At 33.2% G+C, this 22,468-nt stretch overlaps 1 protein-coding gene across 1 annotated transcript; it reads left to right on the top strand.

Annotated features, from left to right (window-relative positions):
- Window positions 1-610: 610 nt before the first annotated feature.
- LOC111902421 (transcription factor MYB90) lies at window positions 611-1,908 on the top strand. The gene is made up of 3 exons (XM_023898256.3): window positions 611-837; window positions 991-1,120; window positions 1,207-1,908. The coding sequence occupies exons 1-3, from the start codon at window positions 669-671 to the stop codon at window positions 1,703-1,705; spliced, it is 798 nt and encodes a 265-aa protein (XP_023754024.1). The 5' UTR covers window positions 611-668; the 3' UTR covers window positions 1,706-1,908.
- The last annotated feature ends 20,560 nt before the right edge of the window (window positions 1,909-22,468 follow it).

Genomic DNA, 22,468 nt, shown 5'->3' with positions numbered 1-22,468 from the left:
TTTAGCAGCGACTATTTTCGACCTTTAGCGGCGACAAATTGTCGCCGGTATTGCTTTTGTGCGAAAACGATGCCCCAACCGTTGGATTATATACTCGATCGGACAACTAAGGTTTACCAGAAGGGGATAACACGGATTCGGGCAACAAGGCATTAACGGCGACACAATTAGCGGCGACAAAGGCTTTTAGCGGCGACATAGTATTGTGTCGCCGCTAAAAGTCTTTGTCGCCTCTAATTGTGTCGCCGCTAATGCATTGATTTCTTGTAGTGTATTACTTTTCCAATAGTAAGACCAAAACTGTTATAACCAGTAAACCACAGGGACCAAGATTGGAATTTACTCTAATATTTAAAATAAAAATAAAACATTAATTACAAAATACAACTATTATCTATTTACTGAAACCAATTATTGAATATGATACATATCACATCTTTGTCTATCATGCACAATGGTTTGTGGGACATTCATATTTTTGTGGAGAAATCAGTGTGCACGTACTGCATACATGTGGAGAGAAGGGCTGTAAAAGACATGCATCCCTATCTGCGTCTATAAAAAGGTAATGAATTAAATGGTATATGCACATATGAATTTAACACGTGCTTCATGCTACTTTAAGGAGAGATTCACTAGAATATATTAGACCTTCTTGGACTGTATTTATGTACAACATGAGTACTGAAAAGAGTACAAAGGAAATGAAACCAGTTACCACTACTCATGGTTTAGGATTAAGAAAAGGTGCATGGACTGCACATGAAGATACGCTTCTTAAGAAGTGTATTGAGAAATACGGGGAAGGGAAATGGAACCTCGTTCCTCTTAGAGCAGGTAGCAAATTCTTGTACTCTTTTTGTGTTGCAAAACGTTTATCTCCTAACTCTTTCTTGTCCTCTTTGAAAGAAAAATATAATAGAAACTACGAGTTCTTTATGTAGGTTTGTTCCTTGTCTAAATATTTTCATATGTGATGTATGTTTGCAGGGTTAAGCAGATGCAGAAAGAGTTGTAGACTGCGATGGTTGAATTATCTCCGGCCAAATATAAAAAGAGGAAATTTTGGTGAAGATGAAGTTGATCTCATACTCAGGCTTCACAAGCTTTTAGGAAATAGGTATATAAGCACAACTTCTTACTTACTTATAATAAAATTAATAAAAATTAAATAAAACTGGAAGATAAATTTTATTTTAATTTTAGATGGTCATTGATTGCTGGGAGAATACCGGGAAGAACTGCTAATGATGTGAAAAACTACTGGAACACAAATATTCAACCTCGATCCAAACAACAAAAGAAAGAATCTAGTGATGCTAAACCCATGCAAAACATCACAACAACAGTTATTAAGCCAAAAACGCTTGCCTTAACCAATACCCTAAACCAGTGCATGGATGAAAACCCGCAGATTATGGCTCATGGAGAGTGTAGCCTAATAAGAACATCAAATGATGATGATAACAACAACTGTGATATATCCTTCGGGTTAAGCTCATCACCCAGTATACTCGATGACAAGGGTAAGGAGTATTTTGACGACTTATTTGATGACATTGAAATGGAAGATGGCGAATATGGGTGGTTGTTTGGTGGTTCTCCGGTGGCAGGACAGGAATTAAATGTTGTTGAGCAAGAAGATGGCCAAAATCAATTGTTCGAATTTCCAATGGATGAAGTTGCGTGGAAGCTTATTGATTAAAATCGCATGTAATTTTTTGAACATCATTTCATGTAAGACACTCGTTCAACCCTCTTTATAATTACTAAAATTTGTATGTAACGTGTTACAATTTACACATGGATTTATTTATGTTTGATAAATTATGGGAAAACCATCACAAAAAATAAATAAATAAATAAAAATTTGGTTTTTACTAGTGGATGGATATTAGAGGCATGTCCATGCCAGCCATCGGAAAATTCTGTAGCAGTAGTAAGAGTGTTGTTTGTTTCTTGGTCATGCTTGTTGTTACCATGTCTTGGGTGATGATATAAATAAAATCTATTAAAAGTATTAGAAGAAGATGTAAAATAGTAATTTATGTTTCACATACATAACATAGATTTTTGATGTTGTTAGTTCAGGCAATCACCATATCCGAAGCAAAATAAAATGGCAAAGATCTTCCTTACTAATTCATAATTTTGATGACATGCATCAAAATGTAATTTACTCTAAAAATGTTTTAATAGTACCGTCATTTACGGGGAGTTATTTATGTAATGATTGGACGATTAAATAACTAACCAATATAAATATCTTTATCGAAAAAAAATATATCATTTATTTTTGGCAAATTGACCAACATGTCATGAATATGGAAATTGTAGACTCCGGATTCCATATTAATTATTCCGAAATGTCATTCCAAAGTATCCATTTAATGATTGTCATTCTAGAGTAGACTCCAGATTCTAGAGTAATTGTTGGAATGTGTTTTCATTTGATGATTTTATGATTGTTTATTTCATTATGTTTTTACGTTTTATTTTTTTGTTTATGTATTTATTCTAATTTCAATGAAAGGGTCATTTGTTTTATGCTTTTCACAATAAGTCTTTTAAGTTTTGGTAATTTCTGTTGTTTTTATTTTGTGAAAAATTATTGTTCATTTTTGCCCAAGGTTTGCCAAGTTTTTTTCTTTTTTTTTTTCTCATGTAACCTGTAATGAAATACTTCTAGGTTACTAAAGAATAGTATTTACCATAAAAAATCCTTAAGTTTACAAGTTTTTTACCTTTTTACAATAAATATGTTTTTTTACTTACTAAACGTAAACGCAATTATATACGAAAAAAAAAGGTTTAACTAAACATCACATAAATACGTTTTTAGAAGTACAAATATGTACTTTTTGTGTTTTTTAGAAATATTAATTATTTTTTAAAAGTATAATTGTGTATTTTTACATATCTAAAAGTATATTAATTAAAAATGTGTTTCTATAAATAAAAAAATATAATTATACTTTTAAATACACATATTATATTTCTGAAAAGATAAATATTTATATTTCTATAAAAGTAAAAATATGTATTTATATTTATAAAAATATAATTATACTTCTCAAAATCATCAAAATACATATGTATGCCTTTAAAAATATGTATGTGTACTTCTACAATTGAAAAAAGTACATATTTTTACTTCTATAGAAGTATAAATACGTAGTTATACTTCTAATGTAATTAAATTTCTTGAAAACATAAAAATATATTTATTTATGGTTCGAAAAATAAGTATTTATCCACCTGTAGAAGCATAAATATCTATTTTACGTATTTAGAAACATTATTATATTTATTTTACATAAACATAGTTTTGATTTATATACTTCTAGATATGTTAATATATATATATATATATATATATATATATATATATATATATATATATATATATATATATATATATATATATATATATATATATATCACGCCACCAGTCCCATAAAACATCCGGGGTTTGGCATTAGTAAAATCCTTATAGGTGCATTCTCGGGGTTGCCCATGACTCTCACCATGGTTGGATAGGTGTGTGCCAGTTCCCGAGCCAGTAGTACTCGAATTATTGATCTGTGACAGGGCAGCTGCTACCGCTACGGTGATTGCTGCTTGGAACATGACAGCATCAAATTGAGGTGGTGGTGGTACAGGTGCTTCCCCACCGTTGTTTCGCCTTGAATTCCTATGCGGAGTCATCCTTCAACTATAGGTTGAAAAGATAATGATAAGAATTACTTAGTATAGAAACTGAATGTGTCTTATGAACCAAATTGCTATAGTTCGACAACAGATGATAGTATGAGTCTTAAAATAGCATAATGAAAGTTATTTGTAAAACTGAAAATATGAATCAAACATTTGGTTTTCTCGATGATTTTTCAAGTATTTAATGAAATACTCAACATAGTAATAATAGTGCCACTTATATTAATATAATAGTTGATACAACGATCACGAAAAATTGACCCCTATAAGGGTCTCCGGTTACAAAGTTTGAGAAAATTTAAAGACTTTTAGCCGAGGTCCTAACTTATAACAAAATTTGAGATTTTTGCAAGCACTACTTGCGACGTAGGTTGCGCTTGGAGCTTGACTCCGCATCCGATTGCTTTGACTCCATTAGACGCCGATCAAAAGCGGCTTGTTGTTCCCTTAAATCGGCGAGGGCTGCAATCATTTGCGCTTGGAATGCCTCGGTTTGGAGTTGAGCATTGTCTTGCATTCTGTCCAGCCCACGGATGTCGGAAGTGTGAACCTGTACTTCCACGTTGACATCCCGAAGTCGGCTAGCTTGAACTCCGGATTGATAGGATTGATTGGCTAGCTTACCCACCATTACTGGGAGTGCCCGATCAGCCGAACCTCCGCCTCAGACATCGTAGAAGTCCCGACACATGCCGTAGGGAGGGCATAGGTTTTGTTGTTGGCTCCAATGGTGGAGGTGACTTCCCCAGACGGGAGTCGGTCCTTGAAAGTTCCTTACGAAGACAGGAGGTTGTACGGATGGTGGGTTGATCACTTCCGGCTCTGAGTCGGTACTGGAGTCATCCTCCACTTCTATGGGTTCCTCGTCCTCTTCGGGATCATCTTCGACCCATCCTCCATTGACTTGTTTAGGAAAGTAGGGGTCGCCAGGGTGGTGAAATCCAGCCATTTGACTGTACGAGAAGTAGGGTTATAAGAATTGAATAAAGTTAACACATGCAAAACATGTAAGTTAAACTAGTTTATGTATCAAATACTCCTATAGTATTTATATTCTTGTGTTTGATTCTCGTGACAGTTTGGTAAGTTTTGACTTGTTGCTTACTACGAGCAATCCTCGATATATATTGGTCCGATCTCGGACAAATATAGTTGATCACGCTATATTTGTCCTAAATCTGATTATATATATCGAGTTTTAATCGTAGTGTCAACTTGTCTAAATACTTGTTGTATAGTTAAAATCATGAAAATAGTTTGTTGTATGCATGTATTTGTACTTAAATGAACAAACAATTTAAGTTAAACGTAACGCTGCTCAAGCGTAAAAACAAAAGAAAATGTTTTGTCAGAGAGTATTAGTCCCTTAAGCATTTATAGTTTGTATATCTTATGTGGTTCGATATACTTAGTTCACTATAAACATTGCTCTGATACCAATCTGTCACACCCCCAAACCTGAACGGCGGAAACCTTCGGGGGCGGATGACTTCATGTGGTAACGTAACAAATGAATACATAGTAAAGAAAGCAATACAACCATCATATATATAATTAAAAGTTTACATTTGTCAAAAGTTACATGTTCAAAACCAATTACAATATGATGTCAAAATATGAGATTAAACTGGCGCCGCAGCATCTCTTCTTCAAAAGCATATTAGTACCTGAAATTACTGAATCCCTGGGACATACAAGTAATTTTGAAAGAGTAGATCAGCATTTAAGCTGGTGAGTTTCATAAGTATTAAATGACAATGTTTGTATGAAATGAAATGTTTTGTCCTTGTTTGTTTGTTTCTAGAAAATCCTATATTTTCTACTAGTATAAAAGTAGACTTCTCTCAAGACCAATGTTTGTTTCTAAAAATGTATGTAAGTGTAAAATAACCAATATGTTTGAAAACCTCGTAAATCAATGCATTTTTAATAACACATGTGAGTTTTATAACCATACTATTGACTCGGAATGCCTATACACAACGGTCTTCAGGCGTTGGAATGTTATGACGTTTGTCACCCCAAAAGATGGACTGTAGCTAACAGTCAAGGCGCGGGTTGTCAAGCCCGTATAGATCTATACACAAACACCATGCTCCCCATCCAAGGGATTCTGGTATATAATACAGGACTTGAAATGTGTACTCGAACGTACGTGAAGTTAATGTCTCACAAACCGTGGTATAAAAACAGATTTACATGTTAAAAATGTTCATTTGTTCTTGTATATGAAAGTGATTTCTTAAAAATCGTGTTTCTAGTATGTAAAAGTTAGTAATATCCTCGTAAAACTATACCTATTATAGTTTTCTAAAAGTGTGTCTTGTTTGTTTAGAAATACCTAGAAAAGGAATCACTTGTTATGAAAGTATAGATTTTTGTAGAGCCTAAGATAGACAAGTATACATATAATCTAAGAAAATGTTTAGTTTATACATGCATTACAACAATTTATATTTCAAAAGATAGAATGCTATTGTAACATATTTTATATACGAAAGTTCTTTATAAAGTTTATAAATCATATATGATTTGGTTATATAAAAGCATATAAAAATTCTTTATATAACATACGATGATACTCGTGTGTTTTACTTGTATTCCCCCGCCTTGAAAGCATATAAAAGCATTTATAGAACATTTAAAAATTTGATTAAGGGGTATGAACTCACTTGAAAATTTGAAGAAAGCGAGATAGAAACCGGGTAGAGTTTCGTCTCGGGAAACGGATTTTTTTCGGGATTCTCAGGAATCTCGGGAGTAGAAACGATCTTCGGGACTGGAGCAAAATGACCAGGGCTTCGGGTTAAAATGGGCACGGAAAACGAGGCAAGAACACAAAGGAAATGAGAGAATTGGAGCCCTTTCTTCGGAAGCCTCGCATCCCTTTTATAGGGGCTGGGAACCGCCTCGGTACGTAGGGCGTACGAGGGTACGCGGGGCGTACGCGTACGTCATGCATGACCAAGTCCTCGACTGCCTCGGAACTTCGGATGGGACTTGTTAGCTTCGCATAGACCGGGACGTAGACGATCCGAGGCCTAGGCCTTGAGTACGCGGGGCGTACGAGGGTACGTAGGGCGTACTTTGGCCCTATCTGCTGACTCCCTTCGGATAATACCAAGAGTTTATAATTAAATTTATATTTAATTTAATTAATAAACTTCTAAAATTGATATCTTCTTCATACGAATTCCGTTTTCGATGGTCTTTATATCCACGCGTAGGTGAGACTACGCTCTACAACTTTCGTTTAGACTCCGTCGGTAAATTTTGAAATTATTTTTATTATTTATTTTTAAAAGGGTCGTGTTTAAGGAATTTCTTTAAAAATTCATAACTTCTTTATCTGACGTCGGTTTTTGCCAGACTTTTTACCGCTGAATTACCATTGTTGAGACCTTGGATTCTCGTTTAGGTTATTCCGGCCAAAAGTCGCTCGATCTCCGATTCGAGTTTTTAGCTGACTGCTGCTATGCCGAATCTTGGAAAAATCATAACATCAATAAATGAAGTCGGATTTGAGCGCTCTTTTTACGTACGATCAAGATTTATTGACATTAAACATATTAGGGATTTAAATAAAAACTTTTTGGACATTTTATTATCAAAGTTAGTTTCATTAACTCAAAGGTGGTTACAATACTTGACTTTTTAGGTCATTACAAAGAGTTGAAATATCGGGTTGTCACAACGGCCAAGGGAGATTACGTGGACGTAAACACTCCAAAATATTTTACAAAAATACGTAATCGAAGAAAACTTATGAGATTACACCAGTGTAATCATATATTTTGATTTAAATTTTTACTTAAATCAAGGCTTCAAAGACATGTGTAATTTAAAACTAAAAATTAAAAATAAATAAATAAAACTGTATTTTTAACTTTTTATAATCGGTTTTCTCCTACTTTAAACTGGATTATGCTAAACTTAGGTATGAAACCTCATACAAATAAGCTCTTTTACTATATAAAGATTGCGATTAGGGATTCACGATTAACACTTGGAGATGTAGATTCATGATGTACATAATAGTTTTGATAAGGAAGCAAGAACATTGATTAACTTCGACCTTCGTGACGGTGGAAAACAATAATGTTCAGTAGAGTGAAGTAATAAACGATAATGGAAGAATGAAAACAAGGATGGTAAAACGATAATGGAGGAAAGAAATGTTATTGGGGACCATGTATTTACCAAATGAAAACCAAATCGAGTTTAATTACTAAGTTAAAAAGAAATATTTTAGAGGTTTATTATCTAAGCTTTTATATATATATATATATATATATATATATATATATATATATATATATATATATATATAAAGCTTATCTGCAAATATTTTACGAAAATATGTAATCGAAGAAAACTTATGAGATTACACCAGTGTAATCATATATTTTGATTTAAATTTTTATTTAAATCAAGGCTTCAAAGACATGTGTAATTTAAAATTAAAAATTAAAAATAAATAAATAAAACTGTATTTTTAACTTTTTATAATCGGTTTTCTCCTACTTTAAACTGGATTATGCTAAACTTAGGTATGAAACCTCACAAAAATAAGTTCTTTTACTATATAAAGATTGCGATTAGGGATTCACGATTAACACTTGGAAATGTAGATTCATGATGTATATAATAGTTTTGATAAGGTAGCAAGAACATTAATTAACTTCGACCTTCGTGACGGTGGAAAACAATAATGTTCCGTAGAATGAAGTAATAAACGATAATGGAAGAATGAAAACAAGGATGGTAAAACGATAATGGAGGAAAGAAATGTTATTGGGGACCATGTATTTACCAAATGAAAACCAAATCGAGTTTAATTACTAAGTTAAAAAGAAATATTTTAGAGGTTTATTATCTAAGCTTTTATATATATATATATATATATATATATATATATATATATATATATATATATATATATATATATATATATATATATATATATATATATATATATATATATATATATATATATATATATATATATAAAGCTTATCTGCAAATATTTTACGAAAATATGTAATCAAAGAAAACTTATGAGATTACACCAGTGTAATCATATATTTTGATTTAAATTTTTATTTAAATCAAGGCTTCAAAAGACATGTGTAATTTAAAATTAAAAATTAAAAATAAATAAATAAAATTGTATTTTTAACTTGTTATAATCGGTTTTCTCCTACTTTAAACTGGATTACGTTAAAGTTATATCGTTATGACTATTAAAGATGAAAAAAATTCACAAAGGTTGTGTGCGTTGATGCAAGTTGTGTGCAGTGATGTAGATGTCCATCTTTGAACCTATGAAAACTTCTACTTTATTCCAATCACCATCAAATTGTGAATCAGTGAATAAATATTCAAATATTTCACTCTCGTAAACCTTTTCACAATTAATTATTAAGCACTAAAAATAAAGTGCAAATTAATAAAACACGTATCATATAGATGGGATATATACAGTAAAGTCCTAATATTTTCATCGATTTGACAAGAAAGTCCTAAACTTTATTTTTTTGACAGTAAAGTCCAAATTACCGGCAGTTTTTGACACTTTTACCCTTTTTCCCCGGTTAGCCGGTAATTAGGACTTTTTTGTCAACCAAATAAAATTTAGGACTTTTTTGTCAAATCGTCAATTAGGACTTTACTGTAAAAAAAAAAAAAAAACTTTAGGACTTTTTTGTCAAATCGTTCAAAATATTGGGACTTTAGTGAATATATAATTTTTTTTGTTAGAAATTTAATGGTATGATACTCTTTAAGCATAAGAGTTATTGAAACATTCTCTAATCAGCTAGATCCTATTGAAATCCTTTACGTTTGCTTCTTGTTAAATCGTTTTTTTAATCTCAACAAACCGAAATTGAAAAAAATTGAGATAATCAAGAAAGAAAGAAAGAACTAGGGTTGTGTTGGCTTTTTGCAGTCTCAAAAATGGAGAAATAAGAAACCGAAAAAAACGAAATTGCCCTTCTTTCCCTTCTCCACATTCACACCCTTTTGACTAGACATGTGTTGTTTGTGTTTGTATAAAGCTAGGGTAATTTCGTTTTTTTAGGTTTCTAATTTCTCCATTTTTGAGACTACAAAAAGCCAACACAACCCTGGTTCTTTCTTTCTTTCTTGATTATCTCAATTTTTTTCAATGTCGGTTTGTTGAGATTAAAAAAACGATTTAACAAGAAGCAAACGTAAAGGATTTCAATAGGATCTAGCTGATTAGAGAATGTTTCAATAACTCTTATGCTTAAAGAGTATCATACCATTAAATTTCTAACAAAAAAATTATATATTCACTAAAGTCCCAATATTTTGAACGATTTGACAAAAAAGTCCTAAGATTTATTTTTTTGACAGTAAAGTCCTAATTGACAATTTGACAAGAAAGTCCTAAACTTTATTTTGTTGACAAAAAAGTCCTAATTACCGGCTAACCGGGAAAAAAATGGTAAAAGTGTCAAAAATTGCCGGTAATTTGGACTTTACTGTCAAAAAAATAAAGTTTAGGACTTTCTTGTCAAATCGATGAAAATATTGGGACTTTACTATATATATCCCCATATAGATCGATAAAAACATGAAAAAGAAAATGAATACAAAAATCAAAATCTTACGATCAGTAAAAGAAATATAGCTATTACCGGCAACAGAACCTTTAGCGGCGACAATTGATAAGCCACCGGTAAAGGTGTTGTTGCCGTTATTGGTGTCGCCGGTAGTACTAACCGACCCGAATCTGCGTTTTCACCTTGTGGTAAACGCCAACCGTTTGATCGTATCTCTAATCCAATGGTTGAGGTTGTCGTGGAATGCACAAAATTAATATCGCGACACAAAGTCACCGTTAAAGACCTTAATTTGTCGCCGCTAAACGTCGAAAAAAGACGCGATAATATTCCCCCCAGAATTGTCGTCGCTGTTGATGTTTGTCGCTGCTAAAAGTTTAAGTGTCGCCGGTAAAGGTGTTCGCAAAAAACAAAAAAAACGATGCAGGCTCTCACTTTCTGCTTCTTTCGTTCCTCTGCTCTTGTTTTTTTTCTTCCCCTTTTCTGTCCATCAATGTTTGATTCAGCCACCAAGTAGATTTCGACGAAGGGGAGCTCCCCATTGTGAGATTACCAATGAAGGGAAACATCAATTTCCGGCAAAAACCAGGGAATCTCCGGCGACGGTAGGCTGCAACTTTTGATTTCTCTTTCTTTTTCTCGTGTAACATCAATTTTCAACTCCACCTAATGATTAATTGCAAAATAATTTTCAATTTCAGTTTATTATTATTATTATTATTATTATTATTATTATTATTATTATTATTTTGTCTCTTTGTCTTGGTCATGGCTAGGTACTATCACCACCAAGGACCCCCACCGCCATTACACCATCTCTTAAATTCTGGCCAACACAAATTCTATTTACTATGAATTTCGAGATTATATTGCAAAATATATGTTTGTATATATTATGTGGAAATTGGCATATGTGTATAAAAACGGTGTATTTTTTTATCATCAAGTGGTTTTCTTGGTGTATGTATGTGAAAATATATGTATTTGGTGTATCTATGTGTTTATAATAGTATATGAAAGCTTGTGTATTTTGTGTAAGTAGGATGCTATTATGTATGTATATGAAAGTATGTATATTGGTTATAAGTAGGATGTGTAATTATGTATTTGGTGTATGTGTGTATATTTGGTATAATATCTAGATGTATTTTGTATATGTATGTGAATATATGTATAAATGTCTCTATGAAAATGTATGTGTATATGTGGAATATGTATGTGAAAGTATGTGCATATGATCATAGTAAAAATGTCTCTACGATGCACAAAAAAAATATGTAGTTAAAATATTAATATAAGTAGGATGCTATTGTGTATTTGATATATTTATTTAGAATGTATGTATATTTGGTGTATATGTGGTATGTGTACGTAAAAATATGTGTATTTGATGTTATTATGTATGTATGTGAAAGCATGTGTAAAAAAACAAATAAAGTAGGATGTTATTTTTAGGAATGAAAACATAAAGTAAACCACTACAATAGATTGTTCGTTTAAGACAGATTCGGTTGTACACCATGGTTGTTATTATGGGCGTGGACATAGGGGTGATGGAGTTGAGGACCCACCTTTCCCAGGTGGTAGAGATGTTTGCCATCATGAGCAAGATGGTAAGTCTTATTATAATTTTTTATTTACTATTTTTATTCAGTTATTATAAAGGGATAATGACTTCAAAGGGTAACAAACTTTCGACTTTGTTCACATTTAGTTACTAAACTTTTTTTCATTCTCTATTTGCCACTGAACTATTGAAACTGTTTACAATTTACCCTTATGACCGGTAACAACCGGTCATAAGGGTAAAATGTGAACAGTTTTAATAGTTCGGTGGCAAATAGATAATGAAAAAAATATTTAATGACTAAATGTGAACAAAGTTGAAAGTTCGTTTCCCTCTAAAAAAAGTTCAATAACTAAATGTGAACAAACTTTCCTCTTGTATTATCATTTAGCAAATTATGTATTTTTGTTAAATTTTAACAACATTTGTTGATAAAGAAATCTATGAATAACACCCCCCCCCCCCCCCCCCCCCCCCCGAAAAATTTATAAAAAACGAAAAACGAAACCAACATTATATCTATAAGTTTTATCACTACAACAAAATGGGTTAAAAGACCCGGTTAAATGCATTATATAACCTTGTTTTGCAACCGAGTCTGATATAGGCGGGTCATATGTGAAAGCAGTAATAGAACTCGGTTTTAAACCGGGTCATATAAGAAACAATAGAGATCGGTTCCCTATCAAAAAACTGTTTAATATGTTGTTTATAACAACATATTTCTTGCCAAGCAACTAACTTGTAACAAGTCCTTTATAACTTACATGCCTAGTTCTAGACAACTACTACACACTAGCATTAAACAATATCAACAGCATTAAACTAATAATCCTTAACATTACATTCACAATACCATTAATCAGATGACGAAAAGCTTTGCAAACACAATAACATTAAAGTAACATGATTTATCCCAGTAACATCAATTCTATCATTCTAGCCTCCATTATAATATTTACAAAATGCACTAGAGCTTTCATTTACAGACTTTACACATTCTTCAAAGTGATTTTTTATGACATGTTTCCTAACAAGGACCACGTTTAACCACCAAAACTTGCATCGACTGTTATATCCATCATGAAGTTCCTTTCACCTACCATATCATGAAGTGAAGTATCATCATGTATGAAGTATCACAAAGGTTAGAAGTCTAACAGGCAATATAGTTATAGGAATGTTCATGGATCATTAGAATTCTATCATTTATTTGCATATACAATATTAATAAATCAAAATATTTGGTTCAATATCAGATACTTAAAGTTTATAAATTGCCACAACTCGAGCAATGAACAACCATATTTAGATTCTAAACCTGAACCAAGATCCAAAACCCTACATTAGAAACAACTTAAGATATCAACTGATCATTGAAGCTATGTGTCAAAAAAGAAAAAAAGAAATTTGCATAATACTATATCAACTTACATAATTAGGTCATTCCTTGGATATGACAGTGTTAAGCTGACAAGAGGATGTACACAACCTATGTCAATTCCATACAAACCAAATTCATTCTTAACCAACAATCATAATTTATGCCTGCTAAACTCACAAGAAAACATATGTATCAACGATATGTGAGCTTGAAGAGAACTGATAGTTTTACCAACTATTTTAGCCTGCATGTATATAAGGACTAGCCTGTTCCATGACAAGCAAATCTATCTTCTTACACTCATGACATGAAACTATATCCACAATACCATCAAAATCTACTTGAAATAAACTCAAATCATGTACACCTACATGCTACATCAGGTTATTGAAAAACAAAACAGATGATTTTCTATTAAAAAGTATTCTCGTCATATAATACTTCACTTCTAAAATAAGAGGAGCTTTCAAAAAAATAACAATCATTAATGATTGTACGAGTGTGTTGTATAGTTGTAAATCCATATAAAAGTTAGTGCTTCTAAATGTCCGATTAAGGTCTTTTGTACTAGCGTTTTCTGTTGAACATGTTATATTTTACTGCAATGACGAAAATATTAATTCACAAACAGACGATTTTGAAATGAATTCTTGAAACTTACTAAAAACACTAATTTATAAACATATATAATCAATAATAGTGTGCAAATTTCACATTTACTCCACTGTCAAACTATGAAAATAACAAATAAAATTTCATTGTACATCATGATAACTCTAGATGATGAGCAATATAAGAATTGAAATAAGTAAAAGAAATGTAGAACAGAAATGTAGAACACTAACTAAACCTTTCGAGCAAATTAGATGTTAAGTTACATGCTACCTTTTTGTTGATCGTTGGTGGAGTCTAAGCCTTCTTAATAGACCATAGAGAAACAATTTAGGAAGTGGAAGGGGAAAATCAGTGGCACATGCGATGGTCTGGCAACAAACAGGTAGTAAAAACTAAAAAGCTTTGGTAGGATTTTCGGGGAAACATCTCCTTCCTAAGTGAGATTTTTCAAAGTGACTATAAACTATTAAAGCAAACCTTGTTAAACATTAAGCTCAAAAAATTGCCCACAAACAATAAATTACACCTAAAATTAAAAAACAAACAGTGTAGAGATAGACCTTAGAGCAAGTGATACTTTTTTTGATGGGCGACTAGGTCATAGTGCGAAGAAGGTGAAGCGAGGGACTGTACAATATGAGTATGCCACTGGCAGGAGTACATAGATGTGAAACAAAATATGTTTTTCACTTCAAAACATTTACCGAAGTAGGGTTGTAATTTAGGAAATCAAAAGGTTTTAAGGTATGTGGGGGAATGTGGATTGGGTAAAGCGGGAATGTAAATAGGGCGAGCGGGAATGAAAACTTGGGTACAAATCTAGCAGAAATAAAATTAAAACTTCAGGGGAAACAAAAATTTACGTATTTAGGGGTAACATAAAATCTGGTTGAGATATAAAAACGGGTTTTATAAAGTAAAATTCAAAAACTATTCGGTTTACGTCAAATAAAACCCGGATTTCTATAATATCGGGTTATATATAATGGGTCTTATTATCAATTTTGTAGTAGTGTATGTTATCAAACTATGTAATATATATATATATATATATATATATATATATATATATATATATATATATATATATATCAATTAATTATGCAATATATAAATTGACATACACTAAACCATATTCATTGTTTATAAAAAAAATACATACATACATTGATACATTATATATATTGTTATACTTCATGTATTGACATACATTATATTAGTATATTTACTATTAAAAAGGATATCGAAAATGAAAGTGAAGTTGTTTATAATTTAGACATTTTTAATTTATTCGGACAATTGATTTATATTTGAGATTGTATTTTCTTAAAAAGTTTGAATAGTTATTGAAATTTATGATTATTTAATCAGACATATGAAGTTAAGTAAAACCGTTAACATGTTTTATGAAATGTTGCGCCCAAACCATCCCATCCATATTACCTTTTATAAAAATATTTTTTTAGAAAAAAATAGTTATATATTCAACAATTAAAACGACGCGATTTTTTTCTTTCAAAAAAGTTACTCATAATTTTAAAAGGTTTTAGAAAAAAAAATCATATTTAAATAATTATTTAAAAAAATAAGGTTTTTTATTTTTTTTCTTCAAATACAATATAATTTCTAACCATGAAACACGATTTCTTAATAGCTATGAGTCAGAATAGTTCATTTTTTTGTTAAACCAAAATTAGATTGGAAATTTTGATTTTTTATTTTTGAAAATACCAAACCATTGGTTTCTTATTTCAACTTCAGTTTTTCGTTTTTTTAATATATTTTTTGGGGTTTTGTTTTTTTATTTTATAGAATTCTTCATCAACAAATGTTGCTAGAATTTAACAAAAATAAATAATTTGCTAAAACATAATATAAGAGAAAGTTTGTTCACATTTAAACAGTGAATTTTTTTTTAGAGGGAAACGAACTTTCGACTTTGTTCACATTTAGTCACTAAAACATAATATAAGAGAATGTTTGCTCACATTTAAACAATGAATCTTTTTTAGAGGGAAACGAACTATCGACTTTGTTCACATTTAGTCACTAAACTTTTTTTCATAATATATATGTCACTGAACTATTGAAACTATTCACATTTTACCCTTATGACCGATTGTTACCGGTCATAAGAGTAAAATGTGAGCAGTTTCAATAGTTCAGTGGCAAATAGAGAACGAAAAAAAAAGTTTATTGACTAAATGTGAATAAAGTCGAAAGTTTCTTACCCTTTCAAGTCATTATCCCTATTATAAAATACCATTTCTACTAATTTTTAATTATATTTGTTGTTGTGCCACACAAGAGAGTCCAAGGAAAAGCAAAAATCATTAAGCTCGAAAGAGCGCTCTTACAAAATAAGGAAAACTGATTGACATGTACTACTTTCAGGCTAGTAACAAAGTACCTTTCTAGGTGTAAGGATGCAGGTAAGAGAATCAATCTTAGCTGCTGTACATGTAGTAGCAGCATCCAGTCTAGCCTGATAGGGATATGACATATGACCCCATAAGAGTGCCGAATGTAACGCTCGTGTTTCTAGGCTAGACATTAATATTTACATAATGGTCTAGGTTAACCTTTGTAACTCATTTAGAAGAAATGAAAAGGAATTATGCGAATTATGTGTTTTATGCTTAATTATTAGGGTTTAATTAATTAAGAATAAAAATAAGCGTCAAAATTAAAGTGTGAGATAAGCCCGGTATCTTTACATAAAGTTGTAGTGGTCGAAACAAGGATTTCGGGGATATAAAGAATGCCGAAATCTGAGTTTTAACGAAGAAGTTATGACATGTCGAAGTTTCGCGACAAAACCAGCACGGTACCGAATGTCGTAAAAAGTGAGTTTTTGATAAACTACTTTTTAGCCTTAGTAATCTAAACGAAAGTCGTAGTATTCGTTAAACTGAGAAGTTCGATAAAAAGAACGCCCAAATCTGACTTCGTATGAGGAAGTTATGATTTTTCGAAGTTTCAGCTTAGCAGTAGACAGCTAAAAACTCGAATTTTAGATCGAGTGATTTTTAGTCGACACAACCTAAACGAGAATTGAAGGTCTCGTCATTAGTAGCACAACGGTAAAGAGTCTGACAAAAACGGACGTCGGATGAAGAAGTTATGAATTTTTAATGGATTTCCTATCCCGGTCTGTTAAAAATAATAATATAAAAATTAATGTAAAAATTAACCGACGAAGTCTAAGTGGAAGTTGTAGGGCGTAATTTTAGCTACGCGTGCATATAAAGAACGTAAAAAACGGAGCTCGTATGCAAAAGTTATAGATTTTAGAAGTTTTTGCACAAAAATCGAGAAAATTCGCATAGTCACGCTTTTGCCACGTGTCCTCGCCTCGCATGTGCCACGTGGCGAAATCTGCTGAGTCACCCTCGCATGAACAGTAACCGCGGTCCACTAGCAGTCGGACGCGTGTACTATCTTCGTGTCCGAGCCTCGCACATGGGTCACGAGTCCGCGGTCCAATTAGAAGCTGCCACCGAGTCCCTCGCACCTGCGCACCCTCGCCTGCGGACCCCACCACCAAGCCGACTTCGGACCAGTAGACTTCGGTCCAATCATAGGAAGCCAGCAAGCCTTCGCACGTGCAACCCTCGTGCGAGCCTTCCCCTGCGAGCCCTCGGATCTGCGACGCGTGGTTCCTTCTCAGCCGTCCGATCAGAAGCTCCACCCTATAAATAGAAGGTTGCGAGCCTTCCCGGGTAACTTTGGAAATTTGCCACTTTTCACCCTAAATCTCATATTTCTTTCATATTAGCATCCCCCAAAGCCCCGATATCGATTTTAAACCCTGGAATACTCCACGAAGTGCCCGTGAAGCCCGGAAAATTTATCTTTTCGGTTTCGAAGCCCGACCCTCGCAGAGCCCGGTTTCTCAATAAAACTCCCGGTTTTATTAGAAACGATCATTTTAGGAAACGAATTGCTGCCCGGTTTTCATTAAATCAAGTGAGTGTGTAGTTACTTTCACCTTACACATAGATATGAAGTATTTTACATAAAATACGTGTTGTGTGAAGATATATTGTTTGTTTATTTGAGATGAGTGCTGAAGGAATGATTTATACATGTTTTTAAATAATTTAAACTATATATGTGTTTTTATCTACGAAAAATGTTGGGTAAAACATGGGTAGATGAAATAGTGGATATGATGAAAGGTGAGTTGGATAAAGGAGATGATCGATAATATTGATCATGAGTTGAGGGTGAGTGGTGAAATTTGAGAGAATCACTTACCCAAAATGTTGTCCCCTGTCATTCAGCAGAGTATGGATGACAACCATGGACTATTTTAGACAGTCTATGGAACACTAGCAGGACCACAAACTGTAGGTGTAATGAACTATATGTTCATTTTCCATACTCTAAAAACCCATTGACATGTATTGCAGGAGAGAATACCTGTAAATAATATTGTCGATAAATGAGAGCTATGGACTTAGCACATGTTGAATAAACCTTGGCAGCTATTGAAGTAGTGCCCGTTGTATAAACCCCAGTCACGAGGTGACTTTGTGTCTATTCCTTAGGATGAATCCTTAGGAAGGAGTGATAGTTGATTCTTAGGGTGAACCCTTAAGAAATAAATAAAATAATGGGGTTTGGGGTAATTCAGTTAATTGATTGATGTTTAAACATAATAAATTTATGTATTATGGGTTGAAAACCCTATGTGCTCACCAGGCTTCCAAGCCTGAACCACTCAGCTGTTTATATTACAGGTAGAGGACCCCGAGCATAGTCGGATGACGATGATGAGTGAATTTTGGATTATAGGCTAGTAGTTATAAATAACTGTCGTAAGGCTTATAATGTCTTGTTTATGCTTTTGATCTGTATCGGAACATGACATCCCGAGGTTTTGATATAAAAGGAAATGATATATTTCTTAAAGAAATGTTTTGACAAACTTTTATCATATTTTGTGTTGGGGACCAATTCCGCAACATCTTTTATAAAGATTTCTCTGATTTGATTTTAAAAAGCATAAATTAAATCGGTCTTTTCTGGCCGAGAAATTTGGGGATGTCACAGTTGGTATCAGAGCATTAGTTTAAGCAAACTAAGAAATATCCTACGATTTCTAGACTTAAACTTAGAATGCTAAGTGATGACTGTAAGATGAGTATCTACCATAATTTAGACACGAGCACTAGTTTATTTTAGGAAGGATGCCTAAAATGTTTTTATGTGCTAAATGTTTTGTGTTATAGCTATAACGATGTTATTATTTGTTCGGATCTATGGTCTGTTGCCGACCAGATCTGGAAACCTTATGTGTTCAGGATTCTAAACGTATGACTATGATATTGGAACTAACATATAAATGTTTCGAAAACTTAACATCTAACGAAAATGAAGATCTAAATTCACCTATGATTGGTGTATAGATCTAAATGGCGAGTACTCAAAGTGGGTTCGGAAGTGATAATCCACACCCTGAGCCAATCACGATGACTGGAGTGCAGGCAATGGTACGTACGATGTTAGGTGAACAGATGGAAGAAACAAAACGTTTACTTCAACAAAGTAAGGATGAACTTATTGTGCCAATACGTCAGGCATCTGTTGTTGAGGCAACTATTAGGGTTGCTAAGTCTATTGAAGAAATGATCAATGACACAACCTCCAACAAAGTTGAAGTTGGCAAGAGAGGAAATTTGAGGGGTCTTCAAGGCCCAACAATAGCAACATATCCTCAAATTTTGGCAAAAGAAGAGATAAAGGAAAATGGTGTGGGAAGTGCAAAAATAAACACTCTGGGAATTGTGATGGGAAGGTGAAGTGCTTTAAGTGTGGAGAAATAGGGCATTACGCCAATAAGTGTACGATTCCCAAGCAGGTGTGCTATGAATGTAAAGAAAAAGGCCATATTTCTAAGAATTGTCAGAAGAACAATGAAGTAACAAGGCCAAGTGCACCATCAACGCCAAAGGAATTTCAGGATATCCTTGACGAAGCGATTAATAACACTAGGAAGTAGAAGTCAAGACTTGATACCCGAAGATCAAGTTACGAAGTAGTAATGTGAATAGTAACAAGTAGTTTAGCCTATGAGAGGCATAATATAGGGTAAACTTGAACCTTTGTGTAATCGTTTCAAGGAAATAAAATAAACCCTGGTTTTGTCGTCTGATGAATAGAATGGCTGGTGTAATTTTTGAAGTTGTCCCAATCATATGGAATTTCCATCACCAAACAGGTTGAAGTAGAGTTGATCATTGAAGATACGCGTGAAAGAAGTCCTAGTAGAGTCTAGGAAAATTTTATAATTAATTGGACACATTTGTATGTGTTAAATTGTTTTGCGATTTTAGGACTTGGGGACTGCGAGACAGTACTTGGGACGAGTATGAGTAGGTGTGAATAGTAGTAGAGATCTATACTACTGGAAGCACAGGACTCGCACTTAGATCAGGGAAAGTCACAAGGTTACCAAGAAGCTATTATTTGATTCCGTCTTGTTCTAGTCTGTCGTTACCATCGTTTCGGTAATGACTAAAAAGATGATTGTTATTTCGACCTTAGAGGTCATATCAAATTAAGTCCGACTACAATGAGTTTATTATGTGGTTCAGAGAACCAAGTTCGATGTAACAATTGACTTAAGCCAGAAGATTGAAATGAAAGATGATCAAAGCGATCAATAGAAGTATCACACTCATTGTTAAAGAAGTTGGTAGTTAGAAATGATACATGTTGAACTGTGATTGTATCACATTAGAACATGAAGGAAGGTATAATTTGTTCTGAAATTTGTCCCTAGGAGATCTGAGTCTAAGTAGTGCAGTATACAATGATAGATCATTAGAACATGACCCATCAGTCTGTTACAATAAATGAAGGAAAATACTTATTCCACGAAGAAGAAGGAGTCCTCAATAAGGATTTATTTTGTAACTCGAAGGTTACAATTGAAAGTCCTATGGAGATCTGAAGCTTTTTAGGATTAGCTAGATATTATTGTTGGATAAGGTGTCTAAGTCCATAACTATTTCTGGTATGTACTTGACCTGACCTGGCATGGTCCATTTGGGTTGCATGGCACCATGTAATTGGATACACTAAATGAGAGAAATAACACATATGGTTTATTAATATATTATAAGCTCCAATATATTAATAATTAGTTTGGTCAAGAATTATCCTAGAATTAATTAAGTGATCAAAAGATAACTAATTAAATATATGGGTTGATTATGTAAATCATCCATAACTTATACAGTGGGCTAAGAGGCTCCATGGATAATCAAGTTGGGTTAAACCCATTGGATGCTCCATGGAGGCTCCATGGGAGTTACAAACCCATGGGTCATGGAAATGAAGAGTCATGACACACTAGGGTTTACATGGTGTAACCCTAGATGTGTCAACACTATATAAAGCTCATGTGTTCTCCCAAAATCGGCTACACTAGTGGAAACAAGAGGGCTTGGCCGATTTTAGTGTGTTATACTTTCTCTCCAAGTTTACTCCATAGCATTTGGTGTTGTGCGCTAAGAGGCTCCATGGATAATCAAGTTGGGTTAAACCCATTGGAGGCTCCATGGGAGTTACAAATCCATGGGTCATGGAAATGAAGAGTCATGACACATTAGGGATTACATGGCGTAACCCCGGATGTGTCAACATTATATAAAGCTCATGTGTTCTCCCAAAATCGAATATACAGTAGTGGAAACAAGAGGGCTTGGCCGATTTTAGTGTGTTATACTTTCTCTCCAAGTTTACTCCATAGCATTTGGTTTTGTGTGCAGCATTTGAGGCATCTCACTTGGGGCGCTAGGCTCACAAGGTTTCAAGGAACATAAGCAACAACAAGGTAAGTTATTCTATCTATTATTTAAGTTAAAATTGTTCCCCATGTATGTTGGATAGGATCATAGCCTTAGAAATCAACTTTGCATGATAATTAGACAAACATAGATCCAAGGTTGTTAGGGTTGCATGTACACTTAGGAAGTGTTAGAATGCTCAAAACCCATCAGTGGTATCAGAGCATAGGCTTGTTTGTTTGTTATTTGTGCTAAAAAGTTGAAACAAGTCAAAAATCTTGCTGTCTGCCTGATGAACTCACCGAGTCCATGGCGGGACTCGCTGAGTTCATGCGTATCTTCAACCTACTCGCCAAGTATGTTCGTGCACTTGGCGAGTAGGAGCCACAGAATGTAGATTTTCGACTGTTGCTGCTGGAAATGGACTAGAAACATTACTCTAAAATGTTTTGGTGTCATAAAACTTGTTTTAGATGGTGTAATGTTTGTTCTAATCCATTTACAATGACTAATATCAATTTTTCATGATTATATGTGTTCATATGGTTTTGAAATTTTGATATGGATATTCATGTTCTTGATCTTATGAATTTAGATGATCATAGGAATTACTTGTAACCTACTTGGTAGTTTAATTCTTGATCATAATGTGTTTTAATGCAGTCCATAACTTGTCCTCAAGTTATGGAAATCCAAGAGCCACACTTGAATTAAAACCATTAAAAGAACACAAGAGTTAGAAAAATGAAGAGTCTTCATTTTTAATACTCTAATTAACTCATAAGTTACAAGAAAT

The sequence above is a fragment of the Lactuca sativa genome, chromosome 3 (assembly GCF_002870075.4).
Source record: "Lactuca sativa cultivar Salinas chromosome 3, Lsat_Salinas_v11, whole genome shotgun sequence".
NCBI lineage: Eukaryota > Viridiplantae > Streptophyta > Magnoliopsida > Asterales > Asteraceae > Lactuca > Lactuca sativa.
This window is presented reverse-complemented; position numbering and strand designations above follow the sequence as displayed.